This window comes from Argiope bruennichi, chromosome X1 (assembly GCF_947563725.1).
Source record: "Argiope bruennichi chromosome X1, qqArgBrue1.1, whole genome shotgun sequence".
Classification (NCBI taxonomy): Eukaryota; Metazoa; Arthropoda; class Arachnida; order Araneae; family Araneidae; genus Argiope; species Argiope bruennichi.
In genome coordinates, this window is record NC_079162.1 from 27,649,837 (window position 1) to 27,667,848 (window position 18,012).

At 29.1% G+C, this 18,012-nt stretch overlaps 1 protein-coding gene across 1 annotated transcript in view; it reads left to right on the top strand.

The window, feature by feature from the left end:
• Nucleotides 1-1,472: 1,472 nt before the first annotated feature.
• The window catches only part of LOC129958667 (transient receptor potential cation channel subfamily M member 1-like), a 31,719-nt gene continuing 15,179 nt past the window's right edge, over nt 1,473-18,012 (top strand). The window contains exons 1-12 of the mRNA XM_056071293.1: nt 1,473-1,549; nt 3,908-4,019; nt 4,174-4,256; nt 5,946-6,138; nt 6,900-7,073; nt 8,864-9,061; nt 10,070-10,253; nt 11,954-12,122; nt 12,211-12,355; nt 12,518-12,584; nt 13,798-14,036; nt 16,566-16,798. Of these exons, the coding sequence (XP_055927268.1) occupies nt 1,545-1,549; nt 3,908-4,019; nt 4,174-4,256; nt 5,946-6,138; nt 6,900-7,073; nt 8,864-9,061; nt 10,070-10,253; nt 11,954-12,122; nt 12,211-12,355; nt 12,518-12,584; nt 13,798-14,036; nt 16,566-16,798 (1,802 nt within the window). The 5' untranslated portion in view covers nt 1,473-1,544. The remainder of the gene's footprint in view (nt 1,550-3,907; nt 4,020-4,173; nt 4,257-5,945; nt 6,139-6,899; nt 7,074-8,863; nt 9,062-10,069; nt 10,254-11,953; nt 12,123-12,210; nt 12,356-12,517; nt 12,585-13,797; nt 14,037-16,565; nt 16,799-18,012) is intronic.

The following is an 18,012-nucleotide window of genomic DNA, read 5'->3' on the forward strand; positions in this document are numbered from 1 at the left end:
TTCTGGAATGTTCATACACAGTTATTATAAAAAGAAGATTCACAATTGAATTTTTCCGTTTTAATAGACATTAGCTAATATACAACATATTGATAGAGATGAAAAAAATTTCAAATATTTCAAGAAAGATATTTTCATGACGTATGTTTTTTAAATCTCTATGCGATTAAAATTTTAATTCTTCAGATAAAAAAGTAAAATTAGGATTACTTTATGCGATTTTTTCACCCAGTTTCTGGTATACTAGAGTTTTTGATTTATATATGCTTATATATTTTTCAGGACAATGCACTTTTTATTTTCAAACAGATTTATTCTAAATATAATATATAATTTAATTTTGATCCTATATATGTGGCGCCATCTGTTTTCATATCACAATCTTGTCATTTTGTTAAAAAACGGAGTTTTTTTTAATGAAAACTCGGGAAGGAGGACAAAACAAAAATCACAAAAACATGAGGCGAAGACGGAAAAACTAATTTAAAATCATAATCGCATGTATTATGTATTTTTATACAACAATTATTTGAGATTTTTGGTTTCTAATGATTTTATTGTGGCTTACAGCGTTTTTCTATCGGTTTCTGCGCCTGATGCTATAAGGGCTTTTTTTTACCCTTATATTTTTCATAAGAATATCATTTCCCTCTTTTCGATGCAATGATAAAAGTAATTTTTAAAAGTTTTTATTTTTATTTTCGATTAAATAAATGTGCAATGTCTATGAATATTTATGTTACTTTCTTCATCCTCCATAATTTCGTTCTCCCAATTGCGGATTTCCGAGTAATCAGATGAGGTATGCAATCAGATGAGATCGATTTAAATAATGTTTTAGTCCAGTACCAAAAAAAATCAATTTATAAAAAACAAACAAATATTATTAACATTTTGTCAAGCATAATTGATAAGATTCATATTTCATTTCGTTCCCTTTGTTATTGCGATATTTGTAAACACTAAATTTGCTAAAATGACATCGTGTAAAATATGAATGTCATAGAACCCTATATCATAATAAATAAGTAATAGTATAAACATTTTCATGAAGCTACTAAAACAAAAAGGATTAACATAAAATAACTCGTTAGCAAGTTAAGTTAAAAATCAGTTGAGATGTGAAGTCAAACAGTCCAGTCAATTAAATTAGGAGCTTCATCATTTGCCAACGACCACAAATGCTCTAATCCGTCATTTGTTCTTCCGCACATTCTTTAAATGTTTATAACAAATCCATATCAAATTACATCAATGTGCATAAATTATGTTTTCTATTTTTCTTTCTCTCTTCTGCTGCAACAATTAAATTTGAAAAAAAAAATTAAGTTTCTAGAAATTCAACGACTGTTTTCCCTGATAACTTTTTGCAGTAATGTAAGTTCTGACATTGTTAATGCGTTAATATGCTGTTATAATTGTTAATATTTTGTTATTAAAATATTTTATGTTAATAAAAACAATTTTTCTTTAGCCCCTTTTAATCAATGGAGAAATTCAGAGAAATTCCACCTTGAAAATCTGTTTTGGAACTAGCTGCAAAAATGTGGTACGAATTTACTCTTCATTTTTTCTTTTATCATTACTCTACTTTATTTCAATAACTAAAATAAATACGTATTTATCTTGAGGATTTTTTAAAACTTATAAAGACAGTTATCGGGTTTTAAAGTTTCAGTAGAACTGAATGTTATTTTAACTCTTAATTAAGATGAATATGAAGATTTCTTTTATGATTAAAGAATATTTATCGACAATAATACAGTATCTGTAAAAAATTTATTAAAATTGTGAAAAGCTTGAATATTTAAATCAAGGCTATTTCATAATTGTACTTTATTACAATCAGAAGTTAATATTCTGAAAGGAAATACAATTTTGTTTTGTTATCGTAATATATAAAATACAGGATGCAATTATTATAATTAAAAATTTCTACTGTAAGAATTAGACGTTGTCATTTTATTATTTCGCATGTCACGTAAAGATGATAGTTACTAGAATTTGTACTAAATGATAAATACAACTAAAATGTTTTATAATGTTTGCTCAAAAGCTCAAACGAAGCAGGTCGCAGAATTTGCGAATGAAATAACTTTTAATACTTTGCGAAAATTTAACTAGCAAATATTCACAAAAGAAATGCATTTAATTTTGAATGTGTCGAATTTTATGATGGTTTTGACTTTATAGACCTAAATGACAATGATTCACAAAAACTTCAAGGCTTAAGCATAGATCACGATTTAACTATAGCTTAAATTAAAGAACTGTAATTCCAACTGTGTTTACTGTTAAAACGTAATAATATAGAGATTAAATTCTTTTTTCAGATTTTATTTTCTGGAATATCTTTTTTAATCCCGAATCTTTAAGTCTGGATTTACAAATACTTATATTAAAAGTGCCCCGCAAAAAGATAAAAGCTTAATAAAAAAAAAAATTATTTTACATGCGTATCCATTGCTTTTCCAGTATGAAGATTTTGAATACATTTTAAGAAGTTTTTATAAACACTTTTTAAAATTTGTGACTATTCACAGAATGTTTGAAAAGCAAGTTTTTCATTATTGAAATCAAAATATTTAGAAAATATAACATTGATATATATTTTTACATTAACATACGTTTTTGGTATCTATTCAACTAAAAATTTCAAATAAACTTTCTTATAATCAAAAACTTTTAAAACTAATTTATTTAAGAAATTCGAGCCATTCATGCCATATTTTTTTTCTTTTTCTCATAATTAGATTATACAGCAGAGCCCTTATGTTTCGAAGATATCTAACAGATCTAATCTTTTTTTTAAAGATTCATGGATTTTCAATAGAAAATGAAATTGTATATATCGAACAAAATTTCTATAAACCGAACAAAATAATATATTGTACATTTAATAAAAATTAAAAAGTGACCTTTGATTTCTTTAATAAGAAGGAGTATGAATGAAATTATATATAAAATAATTTCACCTATTCTTATTATAATAGAAATTTTCGGAAGAACTGGAAGTCGTTTACGAAGAAGCAATGAACACTCTCCAGTGATTCATATCTATGATTTTATTTGTTACCTTGTAGGGAGTTATTTATTTAAAATTCAATTTAGCTTTACATTTCTTGATGTGAATACGTCTTCTAAACAGAAAACTTTCATTATCAAGGAGAAGTTCAGAGTAATAAAAGACGTAATAAAAAATGAAAGACTTGACAAAAAAGTTATAGAACTCTAAGTAGGTAAAGTTAGTATAGAACACAAAGTACAGAACATTAAGGTTATTTCGAAATGGATCTCTTAATTCTGAATAACGGTCAGATAACGAAGATGGCATCTGTCATGACATTCTCTTTTCAGACTTCCTCATCTCATCAAAGGTAAAGCATTTGAGCCGATAGATTTGCTTGCACCAGATTCGATACAACGGCGGTCATTGGGTGGAATCAATCTAGAACTTGGAACCCTTCAGTTCAGAAGCCGAAATCTTACTACCAAAATAACACGACCAATTGTTAAAATAAAATTTTGATAAGTACAGATCAAAATTTTGAAAAATCATTTTAAAATTATATTGCTTTGATACTTAAATTCTTTTAAGACTTCTTTAGTTCTAAAAATTAAACTAAGCAAAAAATATTTTTAGCAAGAAAATGGTGAAAATTTTGCAGCATGTATTCTGTATACAAATATTTCTATGTATCAAAATTTCTACACATCGAATTTTTCTCCAGAAATAGCCAAGTTCGTCACATAGAGGTTCAACAGTTTTCAAAGGTAAACTGAAATGTATTAGGAATTAGATTAAAAAAAACTTTCCATAGGACTAATCATCAGATTTATGATGCTATGAGGTTTTAAGGTGATAAATTTCCTTTGTTTTAGTTTATGCATTGAATTTTCTTTTCAGTGACTGCTTATGCATCGACAATGGGAAAGATAGCGATGCTGAAAATGGGGGAAATATCACGCCGGATACAGAGAAACTTTGGAGATCGAACAGATACTCGTCTATGACAGAGGTGAAATAATAATGAATTTTATTTCATTATTTAAATAAAATATTCTTTCACATTCATTTTAAAGTAGCTTTAATTAATTTCCATCCATTGGAACAATTTTTACATTGAGTAGATGTTTCACAATACGGAATATGTCTTTCTTAATATCTTGCAGATCCATCCCTATGTTTTTCAATTTCTCACAGAAAACTTTACTAGAAAGGAGTGTACTATCTTTGAACCGGCTCCGCAACAACCGTAAGTATGACACGCAGAAATTTTTTTTTTCTCTCGTAAATTTCTCATACAAAAACATTCAAGTTTGAGAAGGTTCTAAGCTATTACTCTCTCATAACTATTAGGTACTGAACTTAAATTTAACGACATAACCCAAATTGAAGAAACCAGTTTTAGCCTAATCGCCGATAAACACATTCTTACGTACGAATAAAAGTAAAATAGAATAGTAGAAAAATTTCATAAACACATGCAAAAAAAAAAAAAAAAGATTGATTTAACTGTATACCAAACAAATGCCAATCAATATGTTATTCATAGTGAAAGAATCTGCAAGACAATTATTCAGAAAAATCATTGATGTAAAAGAAAGAATATATATTGGAATAACATACAAAAAAATTTTAAGAAAATTCAAAACAGAATTATTTTTATCAAGCAATAAATTAATGATGCACAAAATTCATCATTTATGTTTCACCCTTTACATCAAAGATCTCCAAAACATTAAGGAATGATAATATACAAGATAACCACCAATTTTCAAAAGTTAACAATTTTTATAAGAAACGACCCAAGAAATTCCTTGAAAAGTTTAAACATAAATGAAACACTTAAAGAAACTCTAGCATCAGCCGACTAGTCAGCGGCTAACCTTTTCAAGAATTAATGACGCAAATCATATCAACATGACGATATATAGATAAAATGTAAGAAATGAATAAAGAAAGAATTCTTCAGGTTCATTTAAATCTTTAAATTTACCATTTTTATTTTCTCGTATACGTTATAACCATCAAAATATTCGAATTGGAGATTTTGATGATTCTCCACATTTTACACCTCTCCGAGTTCGAAAAAAAATATTTTTGACATTATGTTTATTTGTTTGAAGAACACGAAAAATGTCTATCACAAAAACGTTTTGATATAGACGTATGAAATTCGGTATGAGGACTTTTGACCACATTTTTATATTTCTATCAAATTTTGAAAGAATTCCATTCAGAGGAAGGCTGTCTTGCAGTTCGAGTACAAGAGAACCCGATAACCTCGGAACTTAAAAAGTTAGACAAATAAAATTTGGTGCACAGATTTAGTGTTTAAAATGTAGATCCTTATCAACTTTTGAATCAAATCTCTTTAAGAGTTGGTTGACCATCGATATGTCATTTCGCACATATGGAAATACACCAACTCAAATGTAGTGACTTAAGTCAATGAAATTCGGTATGTAATCTTTGACTACAAGTGTAGATCCATGTCAAATTTTGGTAGAAAAAAAACCGCATTAAAAGTGCACATTAGCATGATAGAGTCAGTAGAAATGCTAAATATATGCTAAAAACTTATAATTCGTAATTATTGTTCGCCAATATCATACAGGGAATGACACAATTTATTGAGAAGGTAGGGGGATAAGATCTTGACTGGAGAGTATGCGAGAAAGTTTCAGGAGACCACTCTTTCCGTTTACTTTATCATATTCGAAACAAATCTTTAAATAAAAAAAATTTCGTGAGATTCAAATGAAAAGAATCGTAATAAAAGAGATATTACTTTGTTATCTAATGGGAAAAGATATTTACTTATCTCGAATATTTATTACAGAAGTAGCTGAAGAGTAATTTCCGATAGAAAGAAAATTAACAATTTTAGAATTGTTTCAAAGTCTATAAGACCATAGTTTATATTTTTTATCTTTAACAGGAATTGCGTATGCGGTGGAACTTTTAAAGAGCATAGAGCACGAGCTGTGTTTGAAAGTATTCTACCTGGCACAGTTGACAGACACAAAGTTCCCCCAGCAAATGAAGGACCCAGAATTAAAAGTTATCCAACAAACGCGTATGGGAAGATTGAGTTTCAAATGGATGGATTCGGGCTTCTGAAGCCAGCAAAGGTAAGATTACATTCTCTTATACTTTAAAACATTGAAGTCTTTTGAATGCATGTTTGTGGAATTTTAAATGGAGCATGCATTCCATGATAAGATACATAAATGTTCCCAAGAACATTTTCAGCTCATATTTTGATGTAAATTTTCATGAAGAAAGTATTTTAAAATATCCTACGACTGAATTTGTAAATTTTCAACGAATTTAAATTTTAACAGATTAATTTTGCAATGAAAGACATATACCTCACGAATTACAGCTGTGAAAAACAGTAAATTTACCTGGTAGTTAAAGTGTAAAGTTTTCATTATTTGGCACAAATTTAAAGACCATTCGGGAAAAACGAAAAATTTTTTCCCAAGAATACTAAATATCGAATCTGTCTTCATGCGACACATTTTTCTGCAATCCATGTATACAAAGCTTGCACACATCATATTCACTTTTCTAACAGAAATTGTGTAAATCCAAATGAATGTATGCAAAGAATGCTGAAAAAAAATTAAAATTAATTAAATTAATTAAAATTAAACATAATGTTAAGCTCAAAATTGTATAATCAGATATGCTAATTGTGTAATTAAAATTTTTATTCAAGTGAAAAATGTACTGGGCAAAATACTTTATTAATTACGGAATTGTTAAAAATTAATCGAAAAAGGAGGCGCTGCAACTATGAATCATTACAAAAATATTTTAAAGAAACAATACTATAAAAAATATGTATTTTTGTATTCATGATGGAATTTTTTTTCTTCATTGGCAGTATATCCGACTTGCTGATGATAACTGCTTGGATTCCCTGGTGTCTTTGATGCAAGATTACTGGAAAATGAATGAACCTGATCCGCCTCAATTTATTATTTCTGTTATTGGCAACACTTCTTCCTTTGTTGATGATCACGAGTGGAAAGAAACGTTTGGAGATAATCTAGTCAAAGTAAGCACGGCATTTTTTACGGGTTATATTACTTTTACTGTATTTCTCTCAAAAATTTCAGTTGAAGTTTCTCATCTTTAATTCTGTTGAAGCTTAGCTTTTTTTCCAACGTTCGTATTTAATTTAATTTAGCCTTTGTGTAATAAGAAATTTTATAACAAAAAAATTGTAGGCAAGCTGAAAGATAACTTTTCGCCTATATCAGGTTCTTACAGATATATTAACCAGTTAAGCGCATTCGATGCGTATACACTTCAGTCCAAATCTTCATTTTAGTGCAGTCGATATGTAATTTTTTTATCTAATAAAAGTAAAATCTTATTCGTTTTATCATAATTCTTTGCTAAATTTATTTTGCAACTGTTTACATTGTGTTGTGTTCGACTTGTATAAGCGCCATCGTTTGACTTTAAAAAGTGGGACTTGAGGGACTTTAAAAAAATTCCACAGTTAACTGGTTAATCGTGCACGTTACATATCGCCCACAGAATCTATTCTCGAACCGGTAGTTCACCGACCTCCATGCCGAAACTTTAACGCGAGATCACCGTATTGTCGGTTAATTGAGAAAAACAAAACGTAATTTTCGTCATTGATAAATATCTAATTGCCTAAAATCATCATTATAGGCATAAATATTTATTACAGTTTTCAGACCTATATATAAGATTTAAGATAACGGCTGAGTTGTGACAGCTTAAACTTTTCGTGCAAAAGTTGTTCATTCTGATGAGGCAAGTATGTGCTTTAACATTTTGTTTCAACTTTTTTTACTAATTTTTTTAGCTATCACATTTAGAGCGCTTGTTTAATCTTTTTGGAATGCTGAAGGAATTAAATTCTAGTTTGAAATTTCCAGTATAAGCACATATACATTACATGCATCTGTGAAGAATCTGGAATACATAATTAAGAATGAAAAGAAAAAAAATCAATTTTCGTTATAATATTTTTCAAGGAAAGCTATGTATCACTGACTGAGCAACCAATTCAAAGTATAAAAAATACTGCACAGGATTTGTTAGCAAGTTTGGATTCCTGCTCTCTTGAAAATTTAAAATAAGAAACTTGGATAAGAGATCAATTATCTAATAGTTTACTACGCTAGATATTTCAGTTCGAGTAAGAGGTTAGTTTCTTAGATATTCCATGCGACAGAAATCACATGAATGATTTCAAAAAAGTTAATTTAAGCAATTATTATTTAAAAATAAGTTATATATTACCAACTAAACTGTTAAATATCTAATGGCTTTCAAGACATATTAAGATATGAAACTGGAGTTTTAGCAATGCTTTAATTAAAAATAAATATAGAATACAATTGTAGCTTCAACCTGACTTAAACTTGAAATTAAAAGTGATATAGCCCAACATATCGAAATTCATTATGATGAAATATTCGTTAATATAATTTGTTATAATTTTCATTAATGATAAATCTTTTTATTCTCTGTTATGTACTATTACCCATTATTTACTGCAATACAGAATATATTAATTATGATGCACATATTTCGTTTTCGAGTATAATATAATAAACGGAATTTAAGACGTTTTATTTATTGATAATAAAAGCATTTTAGATGGATTATATGCGTCAGAATGCTTTCATGTTTTTATGATAGTACAGATAATTTAATTTTTAGTTTTTTGATAGAACATTTTTAGAATAAGGATAAGAATAAATTTCTTTTTTTCACTATTCAAAATTAATGAACTAATAAAAGAATTAGCACCTATTTCTCTTAAAAATTGATTTCCTTTGACAATTCATATTTTTTTTACAGGCAATTTTGACAGCAAACGCTTGGTTGTTCACTGGTGGTCTGAATTATGGATTAGTTAAAGTTGTCGGAGACGCTGTTCGAAAGAGACAATATCTCGTGTCCACGAAAGAACGGATGATACATGCTGTACGGTGCATTGGTGTTTCCAAATGGGGATGTGTAGAAAATAGTGACTTGCTTATTAACACGGATCCTAAGGCAAATTATATTTTATTTATTATTAGTATAAATGTTTACATCGATAAAGTAAATTTGGAAATTAATTTATTTTATTGTTAATATATTTATTAACGTATGCAGCCTTCATTTATTATTTTATTAATAACGTATTTTAATTCATTTTCTTACACTTTTTTTACAACATATTATTAAAAAGATAAAGTAATTGTTAGATAGGAGAAGTTGATCTTGTTAGTATGTCTAATATGTAAACATTTGTAAATCTATATAAAGAATGCAAACTTAATGAATGCATTAAGAATTTCTAATCAGCATTACAGCTTCCCTGATCTTATTAGTGAACGATAAAATATTTTTCACACATTTCTTTAACATTATAAAAATGCCTTCTAATGCCATGCTAGTAAATCAGTTTGTCTTAAGTTAAAATTGTCTTAAGTGTCTTAAGTTTTTGTCTTAAGTTAAAATAAATTTTCTTAAGATGGAAAAGTTTAAACAAGGTGAGGTTATCCGGTCCATCCATCTTCTAAATTTCGTTGCATTGTAACTTCATTTTTTTAAATCTGTCTTATCAACTACACAGATGGTAAACATAATCTTTCTTTCAACATTAAAGGAAAATTACACTAATAAATATTTTATGAAATAATGAAAACGGTTGGAATATCAGGGTAATAATGTAATTTATTGTTGGAAATTAGGGGGAAAATATGTATTTTTAAAATATTAATAAAATATATTCCAAATTTGGTAGTTGTAGATGAAATGGTGTAACCTGTAGAGCGCCAACACACACACACACACTATTAGTAATAGATATATACAATATAATATGTATCCTTTGTATAATAGATTGTGTAATAGCAGATTTCGCTGTTAAATGTGTTTTTATCGGCAGGATCACTAACAGACTACTATAGTCATTTCCAAATAAAAATGATAGCATATCTTTTATAGTATCCATGCAAAAAAAGAATTGTTTTATAATGTATCATTTTTTTTAATGAAGGGAATTTTTCTTCCTAGGAGATGCATTATTCGAGATATAAAGTTAAACCGCATCACAAGTTAGAAAGCGGAAGAGCGTATCTGAATCCTGGTCACACTCATTTTTTGTTAGTGGATGATGGAACAAAGCGTATATGCAAAGGAACCGAAGCTTTTAGAGTAGAGCTCATGCATAAAATATCGGCTACTAAAGAAGAAGAAGGTAACCTCAACTTTCTCACTTAACTGTCACAAAAGCTATTCATTTTCAAACTATTAAATTCTTCTCCGATTTAAAGAATTTTTATTATTAACATAAATATACAATAATAATGTGATTAACTGTTAAGAACACTGAGTTAAAAGTGCATTATTTTTTTTTATCTAGTATGCTCGAAAATTTTAGATAAAAAATTCACATTATATGCAAAGCATAGTATTGTAATTACAATATCCATTTATTTTGAAAATACAAAGTATTTACGTGATTGCAAATGGGATGAGCAATCAGTTTATTATACTGTCGAAGTATTTAGTAAAAGCACATGATACCGAGTTGCACATCATTAGTGTAAATTATTTATCATGGGTATAATGCCATTGTCTGTAGTATATTAAGATTTTAAATTGAAAATTTTTCGATGAAGAGATGTTACACTTCCAGTTGCTGGAACTAGAAATATCTAAATGAAAACGTTAAACATTTAACCTGCTAATTTCTAGAAATATTTGTTGCAATAATCGTAGACCAAATATACCAAAAACAATTATCTCGCATACATTATCAACTATTGAACTGTTTATCTCCAAAATGTGCAATCCTCTATTGCACTCCAAGTAATCAAGTTTTTTCATATATTGCAGACAAGGCATGCACTATCTCTGTAGGATATGCTATTTTCCAATAGAGCATTTTGGAAAACAACAATATCTATAAATACAATCGAACCTTTATATATCGAACTTAAAGATTTCTGAAAGAAAGTTTGATATAAAGAAATTCTAAAACTAAAAAATTTTGATAAGTTGCGAATTTTTATTATTTTCTTACTATAAATAATTATATCTATACATTATTTGACGACTGAAGATGGTTTAAATGATTTAATATATACAAATATTTAAGAAATTTGTAAATTTATATTCAATGTATTAAAAAACTTATAGAAAAAGCGAAACTAAATTTTTATTTGTTTTTCAACAAATAGTCCTTCATATTTTTTTTAAAACATAGTTTTCTCTCGAAATTACTTCAAAATAATGTTCATTTTTATTCAAATAGTTATGATTTTCGTTAGGATCTAAACTGATATTAAAGTAAATACTTTACTTCAAGTTAGAAACGTCTTCGTTGAATAAAAGACAATAAATGAATCACTTATAAGATATTAATTCTGTTTTTGTAAACTACTTCCGATCTTCTGTGACTTTCTATTGAAGTAAGAATCGGTATCATTGTATCTTGCTCTTTTATTTCATTTATATTCCTTCTTATGAACGAAATCTTTGAGTACTTCTTGACAACAAAAATTATACAGATCCTTTATCGATATACAGATACTGTTTTCCTAACGAAAACCAATGTTTCCTAGAAAAAGTTCCATAAACAGAGATTTTCAGTGATGGAAGTTTGATATGTGATTAACTACATATCTTAATCTGTTTAATCTGCTCGGTTTAAAATTTCGGTTTTATAATTGCAAAAACTTTGTCTAAGGCTTCCCTGGTTTTTACACATGACAACAGCACGTGTAAAAATTTCCGACAAATATTTTTATTTGATATATCCGAGAGTTTTAAAAAAATTAGTTAAAAAAACCTTAGAAAGAAGGGAAAAAATTCTTTATTTAAACGCAAGCATATACAAATAAGTATATAATAAACTAAAATAACTATTTTATATTCTGAAATGTTGTTATTTAGGTTTGGCAATACCATCGATCTTATTGGTTCTGGGAGGAGATTTGGATTCTATAGATGAGATATTGCTCTGCTTAAATAAAGAAATTCCTGTTCTGCTGTGTTGTGGTTCTGGTGATATAGCTGATATTATAGCCATGGCTATATCTTGTTGTAATATGACAGGTTCAAGGTATTCGATTTCTTAACAAAATTTTAAAATGATAAAGGAATGAAAAGAATCTCCCATATAATAATTCTGCATGTTTTGATGTTAACAGATGTGAAAGACTAGCAGCGGAAGAGGACAAGGATTTAATAAGGAATTTATTAAATTCTTACGCTAAAAAACACGCCAAAAACACCGTACCCATGCTAGATGCCAAAGTGAAAGATATTTATAAATGCTGCAAGAAAAAACATTTAGTAAGTTTCAGTTTCTTCGAAATCTCTTTTTCTAACTTTGCTATTTGAATTGATTACATAAGTTTGCTGCTGAATTATTGCTGCTCTGATTTTTTTCAGCTGCGATTGCATATTTAATATTGAAATAGTGTATCTTCTACGAAATTTTCTTCATCTTTTCAGATTCATGTTTTTGAATTAAATGGAAACGAGAGCTTAGATTTGCACATTCTTGCAACTGTGATAAAACGTAAGTATATTTAAAAAGTAAACATTAAGATATTTTACAAATGGGATACAAATATTGAAAATGATTTAATATATGGTTTTGAACTTGCTTCAAAATGATCTCCTTGTGCAAGGAATTTTTGCTTCACTTTATTATAATAATTGAAAAATAGTTGTCTGCTTATAAAGCAATTTTTAACCTTACAGTGCATCGTGTAGCCATTTGTCTACATGTTTTTATTTGCATTTGTAAGCTTCACATGACTGTTCCAAAGGACAAAAATGAGCGTTTGGAAATCCCTTCTTAAATGCTTTTTGATAAATATTTGTAGAAAAGACCGATATATGGCAACAGCGGTACTAGAGTTAGATTTAAACTAGAAGGAAAAATTCCAAGATGGCTGTTGTATGAACAGTTTTATCACAAAAATATCAAAATATTTTTATGTTTGCATTGTAAAAAATATATTCGTAAAAAGCGACTTTCGCTTTTATTTCAAATTTATGACTTATTTCACTTGAATATTGTTTAATTCATAATATAGATATTTGACATGTTTTGATTTCTTTTAAATTTCACAAAAATTAAAAATTAATAATTTTCTTAAATTATATGCATTTATTCAAATGACTGAAATAATAAAAATAATAATTCATGCATTCTAGGGTAGAAGCCCGTAGTAAATTTTCCAGCATAATATTGACAGACTCAAAATAGTAAGAATATATTACATAAAGAAATACTTTTAGTCAAAAAATGAGGAAAAGTGTGTCGATAATATAGAACATGGATATGAATTTTACTAAATTTTTCGTTTGAAGTTCATTAATAAAAAGAGTAGCTTGAAAACATATTTATAATGTAAAATCCATATTGCTACATTTGCGGCAATTTCTTTCAGATAATTACATAGAAAACCTTCAAACACTTAAATAATGTTTTCTTGTTAATGAACACTATTACTAAAGCACTCAGATTTTTTTGCTTAATATAAATTTGTGAAGTATAAAGACAACATATGAAAGTAATATTCATCTCTATCACATTCTCTAAATATTTTTTACTCCTAATAAAACATTTATTTTTGATAAAAAAAATGTTGTTTACAGAAGCTCTTTTCAGAACTTTTAATATTTTTATATCTGAAGTTTCATTGTGGATAATAAATTGCAATGTTTATTGGAAGACTTAAGTAATAGATCATATTTCATTCTTTTTTTCCTTGTTTGTACAGACAAAAGAGGTGCTACCCTTCGAGACCAGCTTTTATTAGCTGTACACTGGAATCGTCCCGATGTAGCCAAAAAACTCTTTCCTGATTGTGGATCTTGGCCCCTGGAAATCATCGAAGAGGCAATGACTGCAGCTTTAATTACCAACAAGCCTGCCTTTGTGCGATTACTTCTAAAACGTGGGATTGTCATGAGAGATTATTTGACTGTTGGAATGCTAAGAACTCTTTACAACGAATGTGTAAGCTGTATATCTTCAAAGATAATTAGATTATACAGTATTCTATCGTATGCCTTCAAAAATTAAAATTCTGTTAGATATTTACTGTTTTAACTCAATGAGCCGTTGAAAAAATATTCCTAATGGAAAACATTTGAATAATTAGCATACATGCTAGCTTTTAGATTCGTTTATTCGTGTACGTTTGTTATTATGTCAAAGAACTTGATCATAACACAATTTACCACTAAGGAAAATATTCAGAAATATTAAGTATGCGAATTTGTTAAAGACCGTACAAATGAAAATGCCAACCAAATTATTTATTCTACAGTTGCTTATGACATTAAAATAATTAGTTACATAACTACAGTGGTCTCCCTCAATAATCTGGCATTTTGCCTATCAGACTCCATCGGAAATCCGGAGTTCTCAGAATTTGAAAGAGGTGCCAAGTAAACAATCATCTCTCGGAATTTTCAATATTCATTATGTATATCTTTTCACTTCATTTTGGATATTCTGTAATAAAGCCTAGATATTAAAATATATTTTAATGAATTAACATTCAGTCATCTGGCCATCCTCTAATCTGCTGTCCGTCTTATAATTTTTTGAGATATTACAATATAGTACTTATTTATGTTATGCATAATTATGACTATTCATAATTCTTGAAAAATCAAGATGATAGTACCGACGTTTACATCATCAAGAATAATGCTGTATTTGGAATGCTGACCCAGGTCCTTGTATTTGATCAGCTGCATTTAATTTTTATTAAATGCAAATATTTTATTGCCCAGAATTGAATTGAAACAATGATTATTGTTTAAATACTTCATATATGAAACATGATATCATTTATAATACTGTTAATCTGATTGTGCTCTATCAGCTTTAGTTACCATCGAGTTATGATGTTTATTCAATACAAGTGTAATTTTTAAGAGTAAGCGTAAAAAAAGGGAACTATCTAGTTAAAAGCATCTGAAATAAGGTTTTTTTTTTACATTTAATAAAATCCGTTATTTTTGGCTTCAAACTTTTTCGCAAGAGATAATATTGTCCCACATATTTTAGAAGACAAGATGGAATGGATTCCAATTTCTAATTTAGAGAATTAACTCTTGTTTTACCAGAGAGAGACATAAGCGTTGGTATGTTTTTAGTACAGTATTATTCTACAGGGTGCGGCAAAAAAACTCAGACAAAGTTATTATATCATAGAACAGAAGTTAATTTCTTTTTAATTTTTGTTCATTTCTTTTTGTCTACCACTTCAATTATAACATATTTTATAATGTATGCTTTAGTTTACGTATTGTTTTTTGGTTTATTTTACGATGTCTAGCAAAAATGCTATTTTAGTTTGCTTAAGCAAGAAAAACGACAGTATGAAATTATTCGTTTGCTTAATATGCCTCGGTGAACAGTGTCTGATGTAATCTGTCGTTTCAAAGAACTTGGCAATGATGATCAATGTCCAAGAAGTGAATGAAAATGTGTGGTCAACACTTTCAATAGTCGTAAGGTAATCATAAAGCGAGTTCAATGAAATTCGAGGGTTTCCATGAGAAACATCGCTCGTGAACTGGGGCTAAGGGACCGATCAGTGCAACGAATGGCAAAAACAGAGCTTGTACTGAAGCCTTGCAAGTTCCAAAAAGTTAAGTTTCTCACTGAAGAAAAACACGTGCGGCTACAAAGACTTAGAAAATTTTTGAAACGGGCTGCAAGTCAGCGCTGAGAGAGATTCCTTTTGGCTAATGAGAAGCTCTTTATCGTCCAAAAGCTTATAACTTCTAGTACTATAGGATCTAGTCTGTAGACTCTTCAAGCACTTCAACAATTGTTGAAAATCGCAAAAAGCCAAAGTCAGTCATGGTCTAAGGCAGAATTTGAACAAGCGGCAAAACATCTCTGGTTTTTGTGGATGAGGGCGTTAAAATAAATCAAAAAGTGTGCCAACGGGACATTATAGAAGCTGTTGTATTTCCGTGGGCCAAAACGCACTTCGGCAATGTAAAGTGGGAGTTTTGAACAAGACTCTGCCCCAGCTCAGAAGGCTAAAAAAGACAGAAGAGTAGTATAAGGAGCGTTTTCCGGACGTGATATCATCTAGAGAGTGGACTCAATACTCGCCGAATCTCAATCTCATGATTGCATCCATTTTGGAGTCTAGAGTTTGCACTACACGACATAAAAGTTTAGACTCTCTAAAGAAATGGCTTCGGCGGGAATGAGATAAATTAAAGGTAGAAGACGTGCGGCCCATTGCTGAAAATTTCAATAAGTGTAAGAAAATTTCAATTTGAGCCTCTGCTTCACTGCAAAAGGCAGCCGCTTTGAAACAAATTAAATTAATTTATTAGTAAAAGTCTGTTATTATTATTCGTTTCATTTTGTTAATTTATTTTTAATCAATCTATATTAAAAATTGTTTGTCCGGATTTTTCTGACGCACCCTGTAAAGGAAAAAAAGTAATTATTTCTTTTTTTTAAAGCATTCAATGCTTCTTTCTATTAAAATACACTTTTTTCTTTCAGATTTCTGAAAATGAAGCGGCTCAAGTAGTTTTGAAAGACTTGACTCACAAAGAGAAATATTTCAACCTCCGTGATATTTCAAACTTCCTAAGCTTTCTAATGCGAAAACACAGGCATGATATTTATCAACGGGATATAACATGCAAAAGAGGAATAGAATCCACAGGGATATCCGGAGAACACTTTGAACAACCTTTCAGAGAACTTTTTATTTGGGCCATTATTGTTTTAAGGTGGTGCTATTCAAAGTATTTTCCAGTTTTTTCCCCATTCATTATAATTTATGAAAAATACTATGTACTTTTTTAAAGTGTATTTTTGTAGCTCATTGTTATTTATAGCACAACGTACATTGTAAAAACGAATGATGGCTATGTTAATAAAGCCAAATTCAACAATTATTTTAGAAGCCAGTTGTGACAAGTTGTTGAATGGGATAAATTGTATTTAGAGTATTTAAAAAGTGAAATTCATTGTCGTATTTTAAGATTTTATGATATGCCTTCCAATTATAATTTAAATTTTTATAAATACTTTTTAATCTAAAAAAGTATTTTTTTTACCAGATTTACTTTGTTTCTGAAGTTAAATTTCTAATTTTTTTGCTTTAAGTTAAAATTATCAAGAATAATGTCATATATATACACTGAGATGATAAAAGTCATGGGATAGCAATATGTAAATATACAGATATCAGCAGTATCGCCTACAGAATGCATAAATGGGCAGCTCATTGACAGGACTTTCATTTGTGTTCAAGTGATTCTTGTGAAAATGTCAATGTTGCGATTATAACCACACTACTGGAATTAACAAACTTTGAACTTGGAATGGCAGTTGGAACTAGATGCATGGGACATTCCGTTTCGGAAATAGTGAGAGAATTCTATAACATCCCAAGATCCACAATATGAACAGTGTGCAGAGCATACCTAATTTCAGGCATAACTTCCCACCATGGACAACGCAGTGGCCTATCGCCTGCACTTAATGCCAGAGACCAGTGACATGCGCATAGAATTGTTAGTGTTAACAGACAAGCAACAGTGAGTAAAATAAGCGCAGGCAGGAATCAATGTGGGACAAATAACGAACGTGCCCGTTAGAAACGTGCGACGAAATTTGGCTTTAATGCGCTATAGTAGCAGAAGACTGACTACTAAGAACACGACACCGCCTGTAGCGCCTCTTTTCTTGCTACGTCGAGCTGTTGCACTTCGTTGCTTAAAAGGAGATCCGACATATTATTAGGAGTATCCTATGACTTTTGTCACTTCAATATATTATATATATTTGTCCAGATAGCAATATTGTAATACAGCAATGCTGTAAGCATCGCAATTAATGACATATTCTTCTTGTGATTAAGGCATCACTATGCTGCTTATTGGTATCTATCTCACATAAACACAACATTAAAAGAAAAATGCCATACATTTTAAAAAGC